This window comes from Stegastes partitus, unplaced genomic scaffold (assembly GCF_000690725.1).
Source record: "Stegastes partitus isolate 25-593 unplaced genomic scaffold, Stegastes_partitus-1.0.2 Scaffold844, whole genome shotgun sequence".
In the NCBI taxonomy this organism is placed as follows: Eukaryota; Metazoa; Chordata; class Actinopteri; family Pomacentridae; genus Stegastes; species Stegastes partitus.
This window is the reverse complement of record NW_007578575.1, coordinates 113,215-131,235: the sequence shown is the minus strand read 5'-3', so window position 1 is coordinate 131,235 and position 18,021 is coordinate 113,215. Positions and strand designations below refer to the sequence as shown.

At 40.0% G+C, this 18,021-nt stretch overlaps 1 protein-coding gene across 2 annotated transcripts in view; it reads left to right on the top strand.

The window, feature by feature from the left end:
• Positions 1–11,687, top strand: part of LOC103365476 (sentrin-specific protease 3-like) — a 33,525-nt gene extending 21,838 nt beyond the window's left edge. For both annotated transcript variants that reach the window (XM_008292916.1, XM_008292917.1), the window contains 4 exons: positions 3,055–3,192; positions 9,359–9,442; positions 9,650–9,700; positions 10,265–11,687. In XM_008292916.1, the coding sequence (XP_008291138.1) occupies positions 3,055–3,192; positions 9,359–9,442; positions 9,650–9,700; positions 10,265–10,375 (384 nt within the window). In that variant the 3' untranslated portion in view covers positions 10,376–11,687. The remainder of the gene's footprint in view (positions 1–3,054; positions 3,193–9,358; positions 9,443–9,649; positions 9,701–10,264) is intronic.
• Positions 11,688–18,021: the final 6,334 nt, after the last annotated feature.

Below are 18,021 nucleotides of genomic sequence, written 5' to 3'. Positions count from 1 at the left end.
GACAGCCATACAAAGTATGAGCTGAGGCTGGGACAGCTCATCAACTTTAACGGCTTGCCATTCGAAAACCGTTTGAGAAACACCAAATCCCTTCAGAACTTTTGTGCATCAAAGCCTTCTCTGTCTCCTGTGCGATTTTCAAGTTGATACGATTTACGGTGTCAGACAAGATAATTTTTTCCCAAAAGATGGTTTCACTCATTTTTTTTTTACTTTGAAAGGCAAATTGCGGACTTCCTGTTTGAGATAGGTCAGGGGTTTCAGTGCGAGATTTGTGGGTCTCATTGAGACGAACATTTTGGTGTTGGTTTGAGCTCTGTAAGACATTCCTACTGGGTGCTGGGGCTGTTTTAATGTGTTTTTCTGTAACTAGGTGGCGCTAGAGAGCTTTTCTTGTTTTTTTTTTTCATTTTATCAAATTTTTCGCCGATTCGGAGATGCGTGCCAATTTTGGTGAGCTTTTGAGTGTGTTTAGGGGGTCAAATTAAGGGTTTCGCGTTCATCAGGCAAATAATAAGAAGAAAGAAAGAAAGAGAGAAACGCAGCAGGAACAATAGCGGGCAAGGACCCCTGCTTGCTTTGCAAGTAAAAACAACGCTAACAAATAAAACAACGCTGAATGAGAAAGTGTGTTCAAACCTTTGACTGGAACTTTATAAGCTAACTTAGAATATGTGCTATTGTTATCCTTCACTACTAATTACAAAAAAATAACACATCAGTCAACCCCTACTTCAGACATCCTACCGTGACTTCATTTCTTGGGCAAAAAATCCATACATTTTCTCCAACATGTTTAGATTGTGGGCTGCAAGGTGGCTCGGTTAGCACAGTCACCTCGCAGCTAGAAGATCCCTGGTTCATGTCCTGGTTAGGATTCCCAGGATCTTTCTGCATGGAGTTTGCATGTTCTCCCTGTGCAGCATGGATTCTCTCCGTGTTCTCCGGCTTCCTTCCACAGTCTAAAATCATGTTGAGGTTAATTGGTGATTCTAAATTGTCCGTAGGTGTGAATGTGAGTGTGCTTGGTTGTCTGTCTCTAAGTGTGGCCCTGCGATAGACTGGCGGCCTGTCCAGGATGTTCCCTGCCTTTGCCCTGAGTCGGCTGGGATAGGCTCCAGCCCCCCCCCACGACCCTAGTGAGGATTAAGCAGTGTATAGAGGATGGATGGATGGATGGATGTTTAGGTTGCTGTGAAAGCATGCAAAGCAGGGCAGCAAGTGTACTTCACCTCAGCCATGTCTTTTATTCCTATCATCAGGATTCTTGAGGCTCACCAAGGTTAGGAAATATTGATCAGAGTCTGCTTAGGCTATATTTAAAGTTTAGTATAGTGAATCCAGAGCCATGTCACTTGATATAAAATTGTATTAATAAGGCAGTACACCTTAGCACATGATTCTCTATTCTTGTTGTGTAACTCTTAATTTCTTCAAAAAGAGGGTCATGAAGGGGCATTGACACTTTAAAAGTCCCCCCTCCCCCCCCTTTTTTTTTTTTTTAAATAGTTGCTTTGTGCTTTTCACTATTGTATGATGGTCAATTTCATTTGTGTTTTTGGACAAGAGATTCATGTCAAAGTGAAAACTGATTTTAAAAAATTATGTCAATAACTGAAAATCTAAAATGCGAAATAAGTGATTACATAAGTATTCACCCCCTTAAAGTGACTCACCTTTTTTAACACAGCTGCAGCCAGCTGGTGCTAGAAGTCACACAATTAGAGAAATGGACATCATTAGTGCAGTGAATGTGTCTCGGGTGATTTTAGTAGACACACCTGTGTCTGGAAGGTCTAGTCATTGATAAATTAACATTGCTTTCTATAACTACTCAACAAACACAAAATAACTGTGAAAAGGTTATTGAAATGCATAAGTCAGGGGATGGATACAAGTACATTTTCAAGTCACTGAATATATATATATATATATATATATATTCCTTGGTACAATTTTAAATCAATCATCAAGATGAGAATGGAATATGGCAAATGTGATCCTGCTTAGAGCAGGCTGGCCTTAAAAAACGGAATTTTACGTTACGTTACCATGCAAGAAAGACACTAGTAAGGGAGGACACAAGACACCTCTGTATCCTGAAAACTTACAAGTTCAGGGGCTGACATATATGAGACTGTAGACAACAACTGTTGCACAGGTTCTTTACCAGTCAAAACTTTATGGGGGAGTGGCAACAAGAAAGCCATGTTGAAAATAAATGTTTTTAACCTTGACTAGATTTTGCCAGCTGTGTGGGACACTATGGCGTCAACTGGAAGAGGCTTCATTAGTCTGAAAGAAAAAACATTTCAAAAGCTTTTTGGTCATTAAACTAGACACTGTGTTTGACAGACTCCAAACACTGCACATCACAAACACACCATTTCCACTGTTAAGCATGGTGGTGGCAGCATGTGAGGATATTTCTCTGCAGTGGTAAAGTCTACGTTGGTTGTCCAGCATGACAATGACTCAGAAGCATACGGCCAAAGCTACACAGAAATGGTTTAAAGACAGCAAATTTAATGTTCTGGAGTGGCCAAGTCTGCCTAAACCTAAATCCAATTGAAAATTTGTGGCTGGACTTTAGAAGGGCTGTTTTCACATGTTCCCCATGTAACCTAACAGAACCTGAACAGTTTTGCAATTAAAATAGGGTAAATTACAATGTCAAGATGTGCAAGGTGGATTAAGGCCATTCCACACGGGCTCAATGCTGTAATTCCTTCTAAATGCACATAAATCAAAAAGCTGGAGCATTTTTTATTATTTATTTTTATTTATTACTTCAGAAGGGTGAGTCCTATCCATTAGCCTGGTACCAGGATTATGCTGTATTCACACACTTTTTAGATTCTTGGAGCCACTATCTTGAGGTAATGTTAAGTGGATTGAGTATGGAGCTGATAATTGCTTAATAATGAAATGTTGTTTTTTATTAAACAAACATCATTTTCGTAATGCATAATGAATGTCACATTAAAATAACTTCTATTATCTCTACTTGACTACTTTGTCTGCACCTCTCTTTGTGCCCTATTTTTTTTTTAGGTTGACATCTTTCAGAAGGATCTGTTGTTGATCCCCATCCACCTAGAGGTCCACTGGTCACTAGTCAGTGTTGACATTCCTCGTCGTGCTATCACTTACTTTGATTCTCAGCGGACCCTCAACAGGCGCTGTCCAAAGGTAGGGCTGAACAACAACACTAAGCTCTTGCTTCTCTTTTTGGAAGCAAAAAAAACCCCAACATTTTTTTCTATTAACTTTTTGTTTTCTATATCTATATAGATATCTTTTTTAAAATCTTCTGATTACAACTCAAGTTACATTTCTTTTAAGTTACAAAAGTGCAAACAGATCAAATTCAGATCTACACAATATAAGCGATGGCGTGTGGGACTTAAACAGCTGCATTTACGGTAGCAAATTTTTGTCTTGAATAGGGCCCGACCAATTCATTGGCTGGCCGATTAAATCGGCCGATTATAGCCCTTTTCAAAAACTCATCAGCCGAAGTTTTGCCAATTAATCGCAGATATATTCTTAATTTCTCATAAGACAGTAAATGCTGTTGAGCATTTTGTACAATTTGATTTTGTAGAAAGATAGATATTCTCCAAGGCTAAAGCGTGTAAAACACTTCAGCAACTCCACAAAAAGCTCAGTTCTATTTTATCCCTGCTGACCGCCAGAGGCGGTGCTTTAAGCACTGAATATTCCCCTTTGTGCATGCGCAGTTCGAGTATGAATACCAACAATGTCACCTGTGACACTTGGATGACCCCGGGGGAGACTATAGCTTCCGGTGTCATCAGAGTATCTGTTCCTTTTCATCTTCTCACGCACAGATCGCTATCACTCTGATAGCGTTATCCAAAGCCGCATTTCTAAAAGCTCAACTACGTCCCGTTGCTTTGTAGCTCCGTGACCGTGTTGGTTGGGGCGGCAGCCTGCGGGCAATGTATCTACCGGGGGAGCAAAACCACATGGCAGACTTCCTCTCCCGTCACAAGCCTCCGCCAGGAGAGTGGCGCCTCCACCCAGAGGTTGTGCGCACCATCTGGAGCCTCTTTGGCAGAGCAGAGGTGGACCTCTTTGCATCAGAGGTGTCAACCCACTGCCCCCTTTGGCTTTCCTTGGCGGAGACGACCAGCCCTCTAGGCCAGGATGCACTGGCTCACCCCTGGCCGGAGGGTCTCTTATACGCCTTTCCACCGCTGCCACTGATTCCTTCAACGCTTCAGAGAGTTCTTCACGAGGGTCACAGGATTCTGCTGGTGGCCCCCTTCTGGCCAGCGAGGACATGGTTTCCTCTCCTGCACAGACTCTGTTGCGGCGTGCCATGGCAACTCCCCGACAGAGAAGACCTACTGTCACAACTAGGAGGTCTGATTTGGCATCCCAATCCTCGACACCTCCAACTGTGTGTTTGGCTGTTGGAGGGCCCGAACCGCTGCTGAGCTGTGTGGACCCTGTTAGGTATACCATCTTCATCACAGCTTCATCCACTCGGCTGCAGTATGACAACAGGTGGAAATTATTTTCTGAATGGTGTGAGGGCCAGAGTGAAAATCCAGTACATTGCTCTGTGCCTACTATTCTGGATTTCCTGCAGTTTCTTCTGGACAAAGGTCGGTCTCAGTCCACCCTGAAAGTGTACGTGGCAGCGATATCATTTAGACATGCTAGAGTCGATAATGGCACAGTAGGGAGCCACAGTCTGGTGTCCCTCTTCCTCTGGGGAGCTCAGAGGTTGCATCCCCCGAGAGCTCCAAGAGCTCCATCATGGGACCTGCCTCTGGTGCTGGAGGCTCTAGGCAGGCCTCCCTTTGAGCCGTTGACAGAAGCAGAGCTGAAGTGGGTGTCATACAAGACTGCATTCCTCCTGGCTATTACCTCGACAAAACGCATCAGTGAGCTGCACGCCCTTTCTGTCAGCGACTCATGTCTGAGGTGGAATTCAGATGGTTCAGGTGTCACTCTATGGGCGAATACAGCGTTCCTCCTTAAGGTGTTGTCACACTCGCACCTTAACCAGCCTATACGGCTTGCACAGTTTAACCCCCCACCAGGAGAGGGGGGGGACAAGCCGGAACTGTTGTGCCCTGTGCAGGCCCTAAGAGATTATATCACAGCCTCAGCATGCATTCGGTAGACAGAACAGCTCTTCCTCTGTTTTAGTGGTCCTAAGAAAGGTTGTGCTCTCCCCAAACAGCGACTGTCCCACTGGATTGTGGATGTCATTCGCCATGCATATGGGGCAAGTAACCGTTCTTTGCCATCAGGCATGAAATGCCACTCCACCAGGAGTGTCTCTACGTCATGGGCTGCCCTGAGTGGAGTGCCCTTAGAAGATATTTGTACTGCAGCTTCATGGGCCTCATCAGGAACATTCTCAAGGTTTTACAGGGTGAATGTTGCTATCCCCCATCCACTGGGTGTGGTTCTGTTGCCAGAGTCCTCTGATTCTACTCATTAAGGTTTGTAATCAGGATTCCTCGTGACTTTGCTGGTATAAGTCATTCAGTGCTTAAAGCACCGCCTCTGGTGGTCAGCAGGGATGAAATAAAACGAAAGTTACAAATTTAACTACGGTTCTATGAATCTCAAATGACCGGCAGAGCACTCTGTCACTCAGAATCCCCGTGTTCTCGCGAGAAGATTCTGTAGGAACAGATATTCTGATGACACCGGAAGATTATAGTCTCCTCCGGGGTCATCCAGGTGTCACAGGTGACAATGTTGGTATTCATACTCGAACTGCGCATGCGTGAAGGGAAATATTCAGTGCTTAAAGTATCGCCTCTGGCGGTCATTCGGGATTCATCGAACTGTAGTTACATTCGTAACTTTCGTTTTTGCTGCTGCTTGTTGTAAACAAGTCAAACTTGGCTCATGGAGATGACAAAGAGTTATAATACCTTACGACCGTACAGCGGTAAGATCACTCACTCTGCCGCAAATTCCGAAACCAAAACAGCGCATAGAGGTTTTCAGAAAACTACAGAAAACAACTTTTTAAACTTTTTATCCAACTTTTTAACTCACTTATTTAACCTACATTTTTATTAACTTACTACCATCAACTTTAAAGACAGCACAGTCTTTGAGAGTACAGAACATCAGAGGGCTGCATAAATAATGTTCTGCCAGTAACTTCACTCGTTATGTTGCTTATATACAGCATAGACCTTTGGCCTAAATCTAAAGATAAATTCATCAGTACAACTTGTAGCTATATTCATGCATGCTCCATAGAATGAAAATTGCTCAATGCAAATTTAAATCAAAATACCTCACATTACAGACATATTTGTTTGGAAAACTTTTTTTTTTTACCGATATATATATTATGTTTAATGCTTTGTTGCATGTTTTTATACTTGAAAATTCCTTTCTGTTGTAAAGTTAAACAAATACTAAAGGACAAAGTATTGTAAAACAGTAAAATGTTCTGCCTGTGATTCATATCTTTGTTGTTGTAAGCGTTAAGGGACCAAAAAAGAAGCTATTTTATACATTATATATTTTAAAAATTAATCGGCTGATTAATTGGTTATGATTTTGTTTTTTTTGCCAAATATCAGAATCTGCATCAGCCTCAAAAAAGCCACATCAGTCAGGCCCTAGTCTTGGACCATGGCGTTTTTCAGTCCAGCTACACAGCTACAGGATAAGGAAGTTAAACATCAGTGTTGCTTCATATAGTGAGGGAGATTTTCAATGCAAGTACTCAGCAATGAATATTGTAATGATTATGGCAAATATATATATATAAACTTTTAGTTGTTTTGCCAAGTGATTGCAATTAAGAAAAACCAGTTTAGAGAAATTACAGTCCACATGCAGTGTGGTCAGGAAGATAAAGTGTTGAATAGTAAACTGTGTTACAAATGGTGTAACAGCAACTGGTATTTCACAAAAACAAAAGTTACTAGCAGCAACTATGTATTACAAACTGCTTATAACAGCTAAGAGAAAACTCATGGTACAACAGCAAAGCTTTCTGGTGCGTAAATGCAAAACAAAAATTTCAGAGGAGGAATCAGATGATTTTTTTATTTTTTTTTTTAATTTTAAATTTTTTTAAGATCTGAAAAGTTTGTCATTATTTGAGTAGCAGCTTTTAGAAATTTAAAGGAAAATAATGATTGCTGATAATAGATGTGTTTAATGTGCCCAATACCCATACAGTAACCCAGCGGTTCCCAAAGTGGTGGGTGCACCCCCTGGGGGGGTGCAGAGCAATTGCAGGGGGGCGCAGGCGCGGGCGGAATGAATGAATCAAAAATTGACATAGCTAGCATAACATGGACAAGTTTTTGACGGGGGTCGGTAAACGTACGTTAGAGGATGAAGCACTGCCCAAGACCACGCAACTATCTTCCACAACAAAGAAGGAGAAGATATGATGACACATATTTAGCCTTCGGCTTCACCTGTACAACGGTGGGTAATGAGGAGAGACCGCAGTGTGTGGTCTGTCTTAAAGTGCTAGCTTGGGACAGCTTGAAGCCGAACAAGCTAAGACGCCACTTGGAGACCAAACATCTAGAGCACAAAGACAAGCCAGTTGAGTTTTTCAGAAAAAAACTCGTAAACTGCCATGCTCAGCAGGCTGCCTTTACCAAAGCTGCATCCGTGCCGGCAAACGCTCAACTCGCCTCATATAAAGTTGCCTACCATGTGGCGCAGTGTAAAAAGCCGCACACAATAGCAGAGGAATTAATACTTCCCTGCGCTATGGACATGGTCTCGGCGATGCTTGATGACTCTGCAGCCAGAAAAGTAAGTGTTATTCCTCTGTCCAACACCACCATCGGCAGGCACATTTATGACATGTCAAAGGACATAGAGGGGCAGCTTAATGATAAGGTGCGTGGCAGCCGCTTTTCTCTGCAGATGGATGAAGCTACCGACAGTAACAAAGACTGTTTATTGATAACTTATGTCAGATTCATAGACGGAGATGACATGAGGGAGGAATTGCTTTTCTGCAAACAAATTACCGGCAGAGCCACAGCAGAAGAACTGTTTAGAATAACTGACTCTTACTTGAAAGAGGCCGGTCTGAGATGGGAGGACTGTGTGGGGATCTGCACAGATGGGGCACAGGCTATGGCTGGGAAACGGGGAGGGCTGCAAGCGCGTCTCCCCCGATGTGCAGTGGACGCACTGCATGATACACCGTGAAGTGCTGGCATCGAAACAGTTGAGTCCCAAGCTGAACGATGTCATGACCAACGTCATTGCCACAGTCAACTATATAAAAACACGCCCTGTGAAAGCCCGCATTTTTTCGGCACTGTGCAAGGAAATGGGCTCCAACTTCACAGCTGTTCTGTTTCACAGCGAGTCCCGATGGCTGTCATGGGGGAAGGTGCTGTCCAGGGTCTTTGAGCTGCGAGATGAAATCCGCATCTTTTTGAAGGAGGAGGGCAGTTTCATGAGGAACTTGTTACAGCTAAAACTGTGGGCAAGATCGGCCACAGTTTTAGCTGTAACAAGTTCCTCATGAAACTTGCATACCTCAGTGACATGTTTCAGAAACTCAATGAAGTGAATTTGCAGTTACAGTGCACAAATACACACCTCCCACATCTGGAAGATAAAATTGCATCATTCATCAGAAAACTGGAGATGTGGCTGAAGCGAATGCAAGATGGAAATGTGGAAAATGTTCTTGTATACCTAAGGGGGGGCCCAGCAGAGAAAGTTTGGGAACCACTGCAGCACCCGATGATAACATTTTACAAATTGGAGATGGAAATAAAGTGTTTTTTTTTTTTTTTTTTTTTCTTTTTTTATTATTATTTCCTTTTTTTATTCATCACACTCATTTACTGAAGAGACTAGGCTGTGTGTTTCTGTAGGAAAGAAAAACTGTCAATACTGCTGCATCTGGCAGCAACATACTCATTGAAAAATTAACTTTCACAGTAAATTACTCCAACCATTTGTCCTGATCTGAATTGTCTAGCAAAATAGCATATTTACAATTTAAGATTAAAATTGTGTACTCGGTTAATCCAAGAGTATGAAAGATGAAAGTATGAGTATGAGCCTCTTCAGTTGCTTTTTACTAAAATTCCTAGGATTACCATGATCTGAATGAATAAAAAGCTATACAGATGTGTTCACTGTATTTTTTCACCTTCTCCCACTCATGAATATACTTGCATTTTTCTAAACTTCAGTCAATATTCTACTGGGTACAGGTATACCATGCATGTTTTTATATTTGCAGTCCAGTGAAGATGTTTTACAAAGTAAAAATTATATGATGATACTTCATGTGTTTATTGAAAATGTTGAATCTATGTTTGATTGAGTCTTTTGTTGTTGATTTCAGCATATTTTTAAGTATTTGCAAGCCGAGGCCATCAAAAAAGACCAACAAGACTTTTTGACGGGATGGAAAGGCTTTTTCAAAATGGTAAAATGCTTTGCCTATTTTTTTTTCCCACCTTGACTGGCTGACACAGATAGAGAATACTCACTTCACAAAGCCTTCTAAAGAATTAATTTAAAATTAATGTTCCCTATGGGAAAAATTGGCTGTTGCTGGTGCAACTCATACACACATTACCATACAGTTGTGCTGTGTATTGCTAATGTATGTATTGCAAATGTAATGTTGCAGAATGTGGGTCGTCAGAACAATGACAGTGACTGTGGAGCTTTTGTGCTACAGGTGAGTTCCTTATGTTGTTGCCCATGTCCACATTTGTGCAAATCAGTGTGTTTTTAAATCCTTAAATTTACATTCTGTTCTGTGTTAGGGACACAGTTGTACTAATATGAGTCTTGTTTTTGGCCTCTATGGAAGATAATTTTTCAACCCCTAACCACACACACACACACACACACACAGACACAGACACACACACACACTTGTCCATACATTACAGGAGCCATAAAAAGACTACTGAAATTTACTTTACAGCCACTCAGTATTTGCCCATTTGCACAAGTAGGCTAGAACTGCCTTATTTTTTTTTTTATTGTGTTTTGTGTTCATGTTATATTGGTTTATCTACTCAATGATTGGTAGTAGTAATTTTGTCACACAGCATGTTTAGCATCAATGAAGCTGATCGCTTAGCACCATAGGAAAACACACCAACAGACTAAACTCAGTGAAGTTACAATACAGTGTCGATGCATCACTGCAAATCTGTTGTTAGAAATATATTGTTTCTGCTGGTCAGTAACTTGTTTTTCTTTATGTCCTCATTTACCCTACACCATTCTGCAGTACTGCAAGTGTCTGGCGCTAGGGCAACCATTCAGCTTTGGCCAGCAGGATATGCCCCGACTCAGGCGGCAAATGTACAAAGAACTGTGTCACTGCAAGCTTACCCTGTGACCGACTGTTCCTGCCCCACCCCACCATTTCCACCTGCTCCCTCCCTTAACCCTAACAAGACAGAGGGACAGTGATACAACAGGAAGCAGACAAGGGAAGCAAATAATTGGCTTCTAAAGGAGACACTTCAAAAAAAAATCTCTGCCCACATCCAGAGAAATTACTTAAACAGTATGTGATGTCATTGTTTCACTTTGTGTTGTTTGTCTTTGCTTCCCTCTCTTCACCCTTTGAAAATTCTGATTTAATTTCTAAGTCATGGTTATTCCTTTGTGGTTGACAGAGGCCAAGACTAGCTTTCTTTTTTGGGAATGTGCTAATTATCCATCCTATCATTGTCCACTTATTTTTCAGTCTGAATGGGAGCATGAGAAATATCACAAAGATATGGAAATAATTCAGGCCAGATAACTGGTTGGGCCACAGTTTAAAACCAGACTTCTACTTTCATGTAACATGCCTGAACATTTAGTGCAGAGGGTAGCATAGGGTGATGGCATGAGTTTTCCATCCATCCAGTACATGTCAACATCAACAACAAATATTGACACTCAAAATAAAATACTCCATACGACAAGTTGTTATAGGGAGATGTCATTTAGTCAGCACGTTTGCCAGTGTCGTACCATGTGGCATTTCAGAAATGTTTTTTGGCAATTTCCTACAGTATGTTTAACTGGATTTAAACTCAACTTGGAATGCATAGTTACTACTGCCAGGAAACAGGATTTTCTTGTGTATTTTTAAAAGGGAAAATCAAATTTCCACATCCATGTGGCACAACACACATTGGCCCACATGGCCAGTCACTTCTCTGCCTCTATCGCACGTTTCAGTAATACAAATTCAACAACTTCACGCAGGAGAATGGATCTGATGCCGCCCAAGCAAGCAGAATGACATATTGGCCCGAAAAAGGGGTGTCTTTACATTGCATCTATCTTTTTAATGTGTTTTATTGCTGTCAGTAAATGTGGTGATATGCTTATTGCTTTAAACAATTGGTGTTAAAGGAGGACTACGAATTTATGTTAATTTTTGGAGTAGGTACAAAAGAGATCTTCTGGTTAGTATGTCTTTGAAAAAGCCATTTTGGTGAGGACCACAGCCGCTACACAACAGGCACACTATGCCCACGATGGAGTTGATAATCTCTTCTTTTTATAATAAAAGACAAATTTGTGGATAGCTGTGTTTTTGTTTGTGCTTTTTTTTTTTTTCTTTTCAGGAGTTGATGCAACAGAATTGACAGTTTTATATATCTTCTACAATGCATTATGGTTGCAAAAAATAAAAATATGTGGCAAACAAATGACTGTATTCTTTTAATGGTGTGCTTTGGCATCAGCTGGGTGGGTTGTCACGAGTTGCAACACTATCCCTAAGTTCAGTGGTGTCATTCTTTACATACAGAATGGAATGAAATTCCATTTTATGCAAATAATAGTAATGCTAATTTTTTTCTCCCTATGTTAATTTTGACAAGGACAGTGTCAAGTTATTTAGGAAATTATGACAATAAATGTAATACATTTTAAATACATAATTGGCCTTAAAAATATATATATATGCATTATTACTAAACTACCCAATACAATTGCAAAAAAATTGCCTCTTGGGCACACACTAATATAGATGTGGCCTACATCAGTAAAATGCTACACTGCAGATTAGCACACTGGCAATCTAAATTTTATTTTTTTTTTTTCATTGCCACGTTTCCAAACATCTACATACAATCCACACAAAATAAAAGAGAAACCCAATGCCCCAACCCAACCCAAAAACACGCACATACACACCTACATATACACACACACACACACCATGGAGGAGAGTGATGCAATCAAAAAAAAATTGTAAACTACAATACCAAAAAAAACAAGAGAAAAAAAAAAATCAAGTTCAGCTTAACAAAGACAAACAAGTATCTGGTAGCATATAACGTTCATAAACGAAACAAAACAGAACAAGAAAAAAGAAACACATAAATAACATATAAATACATGACAGTCCATCAAAACTTACAGTCAGACAAAATCCAGGTGTTTCAACAAAGGATCCCAGGATGCTTCCCATTTTTGTTGGTCTTTTGCATTATTAAACCGCAGTTTCTCCAGATGGATAACTGAAATGAGTTCATGTAACCAGTCTTTGAGGCATGGTGGGGTTAATTTCTTCCAATCCTTAAGAATTAGTTTTTTGGCTAGAACCATGCCCATCAACAACACTGGTTGGATATGTGAGGGAAGAGTTTCAGAGCCCTCTGAACAGCCAAAAAGAGCAAGGTCCCTATCAGGGGAGAAAGTCCTGTGGTAAATCCGAGAATAAAAAGAAAAAATACTTGAACAGAACGACTTAACACATGGACAGTTCCAAAATAAATGCAGCAGTGTACCATCACTTAATTTACATCTATCACACAATGGGGACACAGTAGAATAGAATTTATGTAGCATAACCTTAGAATAATGAAAACGATGTATAACCTTGAACTGAATTAGCCTGTGTCTGCTGTTTACTGAGCATGTATGAATGCGAGAAATTTTATCAGGCAACTTAGCATTAATTTCCTTTTCCCAAGCCCTCTTCATTGAGTTAGAGGAGACAGAGCCATTACATTTTTTTTTAACACATCCAGTGATTAATTTCTTGCTCTTTGGTGAGAGTAAGTCTAAGAATGCATGACTCTCACCAGACGTCTCAAAATTAGGTATGCTTTCTCGTACAAAGTGCCGAAGTTGCATATATCGGAAAAAAGTTAGAATAAGGTAAGTTATACTTTGAGCTTAACTGACCAAAAGATGCAAAGTTGTTATTGAAATAGCAATCTTTTATGCATTTAAGCCCTTTTGTATACCATGTAAAAAATGTATTATCCAGCAGAGCTGGAGTGAAAGCATGACTGTAGCAGAGTGGTGTATATATCGAAATACCAGGAACTTTATAAGTATGTTTAATTTGAGTAAGAATCTTCAGTGAGTTTCTAACAACAGGACTATGACTTACTAAGTTAATTGCAGTTGTAGGGTTTGTAAATAATAAAGAGGACAGGGAAGCATATGGTTTCTTTAAGGACATAAGCTCTAATTTTAACCACAAGGGGGCAGAAATCAATAATCATCATCTGGACAACCCCATTGCCGATATGACATTGCTCTGACATTAGCAGCCCAATAATAATTTTTAAATATTGGAAGACCTAAACCACCTTCCGAAGTGGGCTTGAATAAATGCTTTTTTGATAGTCTGTGTTTTTTATAGCCCCAAATAAATTCTAAAATAATTGACTCGAGCTTCTTAAAAAAATCAGCAGAAATACATATTGGCAGATTTTGAAAAATATACAAAAACTTGGGTAGGGACACCATCTTAATGGCATTTACTTTGCCAATCATAGAACGCGGCAAAGTTCTCCAATATTCTATATTGCGTTTCAATTTATCAGTACATTCCAACAGATTTAATCTGAACAGTAATTTGGGATTCTTTGAGACTTTAAGACCTAAATATGTAATGTAATCTTGAACGACTTTGACGGGACAATTTTGTAAAACAGAATTCTGTCCAATAAACATAAGCTCACTTTTAGTCCAATTTATCGTATAGCCAGAAATTTTGCTAAACGATTCAATATATTTTAAAAGGTGAGGAATACCTGTTTCAGGGTTCATTATAGTAACAAGTAGGTCATCCGCATACAACATAACAAGACATTCTGATGAACCCACCGGAATCCCATTAATACATGGATGACTCCTTATCCCTATCGTCAGAGTACAATACATTCAATAAACGACGCACATTAAAAAAAAGGAAAGCCTGCCTGGAATAAAACCAGCTTGGTCTGGATAAATGATTGTTGCTATATGTTTATTTAATCTAGTGGCCAATACTTTTGTCAAAATTTTATGATCAAAGTTGAGTAAAGAAATTGGCCTATAGTTAGCGGGATCAGTGGAATCTTTCCCTTTTTTTTATAGCAGACATACATTAGCCTCATACAGAGAGGGTGGAAGAGTTTTGCTGGCCATCGACTCATTGAACATTCTGAGAAGCAGAGGTGTTAAAATCTCATAGAATGTCAAATAAAATTCAGCTCCAAAGCCACCTGGTCCTGGACATTTACCTGTTGGAAAAGCCTTGATTGCCTCAACTAATTCCGCCACTGAAAGCATTCTTTCCAAAGAGCACTGATTGCTGTCATTTTACTGTGGCAAAGATAGCGAACTGAAAAATTGTGCATAATCTGTCTTAGTTGCTGTAGAGGTAGATGCGTACAGACTTGAATAAAAGTCTTTAAATACATTGTTAATTACCTGTTGATCTGTAAGGATCTGTCCAGCTTTGGACTGTATTTTATAAATAGCGGTCTTAGCTTGACCCCTTTAAGTTGTCTTGAAAGTAACTTTTGGGGTGTATCAGTTCAAAATGTTTTTGTCTGGTCTTTAGTAAAAGACTAACAATTTCCCTACCAAGCTTCAAGATCTTGTTGAAGTCAGACTGCTGTAAAGAGGTCTTATGTGTTTGTTCTAGATTAATAATTTCTTGTTCAATTCTTTTAGATTCTGCTTTTTTCTTCGAAGTTTCAAACATAATAATATGTCCTCTCATGGTAGCTTTAAGCGCTTCCCATAAAGTGGAATCTGAAACCTCTCCGTTGTCATTTATCTTCAAAAACTCTGTAAGATTTTTGTTCATGTACTCCTTAAAACCTGGTGATAATAATAATAGAGGGTTAAATCTCCACTTAAATTTTGGTTTAGAAAAAGATACTTGAAGCTGCAAAGTAACAGGACAATGATCAGAAATTAATAAGCTGTGATAGTTTGTATTACTAATCTTTGGAAATGACCGGGCCTCAGTAAGAAAGTAATCAATTCGAGTATATGACTGATGGTGCAGTTGGTAGCACTGTTGCCTCACAGCAAGAAGGTTGCCGGTTCGCGTCCCAGTGGGGGCACCGGAATCTCTGCGTGGAGTTTGGAGTTTGCATGTTCTCCCCGTGCAGCGTGGGTTCTCTCCGGGTTCTCTGGCTTCCTCCCACACAGTCCAAAAACATGTTGAGGTTAATTGGTGATTCTAAATTGTCTGTAGGTGTGAATGTGAGTGTGCTTGGTTGTCTGTCTCTAAGTGTGGCCCTGCGATAGACTGGCGACCTGTCCAGGTTGTCCTCTGTCTTCGCCCTGAGTCAGCTGGGATAGGCTCCCCCGCGCTCCAGCCCCCCGTGTATAGATAATGGATAGATGGACTGATGTACGTGAGAATAAAATGAATATTCCCTTTTGTCAGGGTGCTGTATTCTCCAAATGTCCACCATATTTCTAGATTTGATCAGATTATTTAATGTTTGAACAGAATTAATAGTTGGGGGAACTTTAGATGATGATCTGTCTAGGGATGGATTCAAATAACAATTAAAATCGCCACCAATCCCCTGGAGTAAACATCCTCTGGGAGTAAATCAAAAACCTTACAAACAGCAGGATCATCTGAATTTGGGCCATAGATGGTCAACAAAGGGATTGGAAATGAATTAATATGACCAGAAATCAAAATAAATCTCCCACTGGGATCTATACACTAGGATTTCAATATGAAAGGAATATTATTACGAAACAAAATTGCTACCCCCCTTGCACGAGTTGTAAAGGGTTCATGGTAGACCTGTGAGACCCAGCCGGACTTCAGTTTATATTCTGTATCTTTAATAGTATGAGTCTCTTGCAAAAACAAAATATCCGCTTTCAATGAATTTAAATAAGAAAATACCTTCCCACATTTTATATTATTCCCCAGGCCCCTCACATTCCATGAGGCTAAAGTAATTGTATCATTTAGAACTGAAGACATAGTTTCAAAATGATGGAAAACAATTCATATGTAAATTACACACTTTAATACAAAATCGTGATTGAATAGCCAAACAGACCGTCTCTCCCCACACTCCATCACACCCACACACACACACACAGAACACAGATACCCACCCCCCACCACCCACCCACCCACAAGAAGAAAAGACCCCATAGCAGCTACGGGGTCTTTTCTTGCTATGGGGTCTTTTTCTGGCTATGGCATAGCCAATGAAGCGCATGGCAATGACCCGCCGCCGAAGGTCTCTCTCAATATAATCAATAGAAACAAAACACGCTGTGACCCACAGCTTCTCCATGGTGGAATAAAAAAAAAGAAAAATTAAATCCCACCGTCCATACACGAGTTCAAGTCATCTGAGGGATAGTAGGCAAATAATCTTCCAATAATAGCCTCAAAAGTCACAGTTCACAGGCCTGCATCCCCATACAGTAGGCCTACTTATTTAACTCTTGTTCTATGAAAGACATAGCGCTATCAGGTGAGGTATAGACTTTTACCTGATCGTTGTGCTGGACATGAAGTTTAGCTGGAAAACGTAAGGTATATTTAACTTCCCGCTCTCTGAGCGTCTGGGTTACCTCACGAAAGCCTCTTCTCCGTGCCATCACCTCCGCGGTGTAATCCGGATATATGTAGACTCGGTTGCCATTGTAGCTCACTTGTTGTTGCTGACTCAGCCGTAGGATTAATTCCTTCTCCTGATAAAAGTGAATCCTGGCGATGATGCCCCATGGTCTGTTGCCATCTGTGGGTTTTGGCACAGGAATGCGATGCGCGCAATCTAAATTTGTTTAAAAAAAACTCAGGAGTACCTTTTCTGCAATAACATTTTTGGTACTTAGATCACTTTGGTAATAATGGGCTACTTTGGGAAGGTTTTTGCCATAAACCACCTATTAAACAGGGGCAAAAGGAGAAAGAAATATTTTGCAATTGCTCCTCATAAAGTTTCTGACTTTGCCAGTGACATAAAACTGAACTTGACGTTTTGACCCCCTAAATGTAATCAGTTACTCCCAAAAACACAACAAAGATGCAATGAAAGACATTCGTCTTCGTTATAAAAAACTTTAAAACATTTTGGTTCTTTTGTAGATTGCTTATAGTGTGATTCACACTGTATCTCAAAACTTGGCTTTTCAGGCAGAGAAAAGCAGTTTGAGGGTATAAAAAACATTTCTAAAATAAATTGTATTTTTTGACACTAAGCACTTACAAACAAGTTTTGTTTTAGAATATGTTCAAATATGGTAAGTATGAAGGCAAAACCTGTTTGAAGTTGCTTTGTGTCAGGAAAGTGATAGCACCAACCTGGCCTTTACAGGCTGAGTAACACAGTTTTTGGGAATAAAATAGAACAATGCTATAATTGTTGTCAGAAAGTGTTCGAATATGTTGAATTTAAAGGCAGCTGTTTCAAATCACTGTGTCAGATAATTCACAGGACAATTGATTTGATAAAGCTGGGCTTTTCAGGCTGAGAAACACAGTCTAAGAGCATAAATAACAACACTGTGTAGCATAATACAGCGTAATAACATTTTATAGGGTAAACTGCACTTAATGAGTAAATTTACACTTGTGGGCACAGCTGAGGGAAAAAATTTGGAAATGCATTGCTAATATTCCAGACTGAATATTATTAAATGATCAACACTTCTTTTATTTAGTAGTCTTATATCCTCAAGTCATGAACTCTGATTTCATTGACCTCCAGTTCCCAAACAAAAAAATACAAGGTTGGACAGACAATAGTTATACACAAA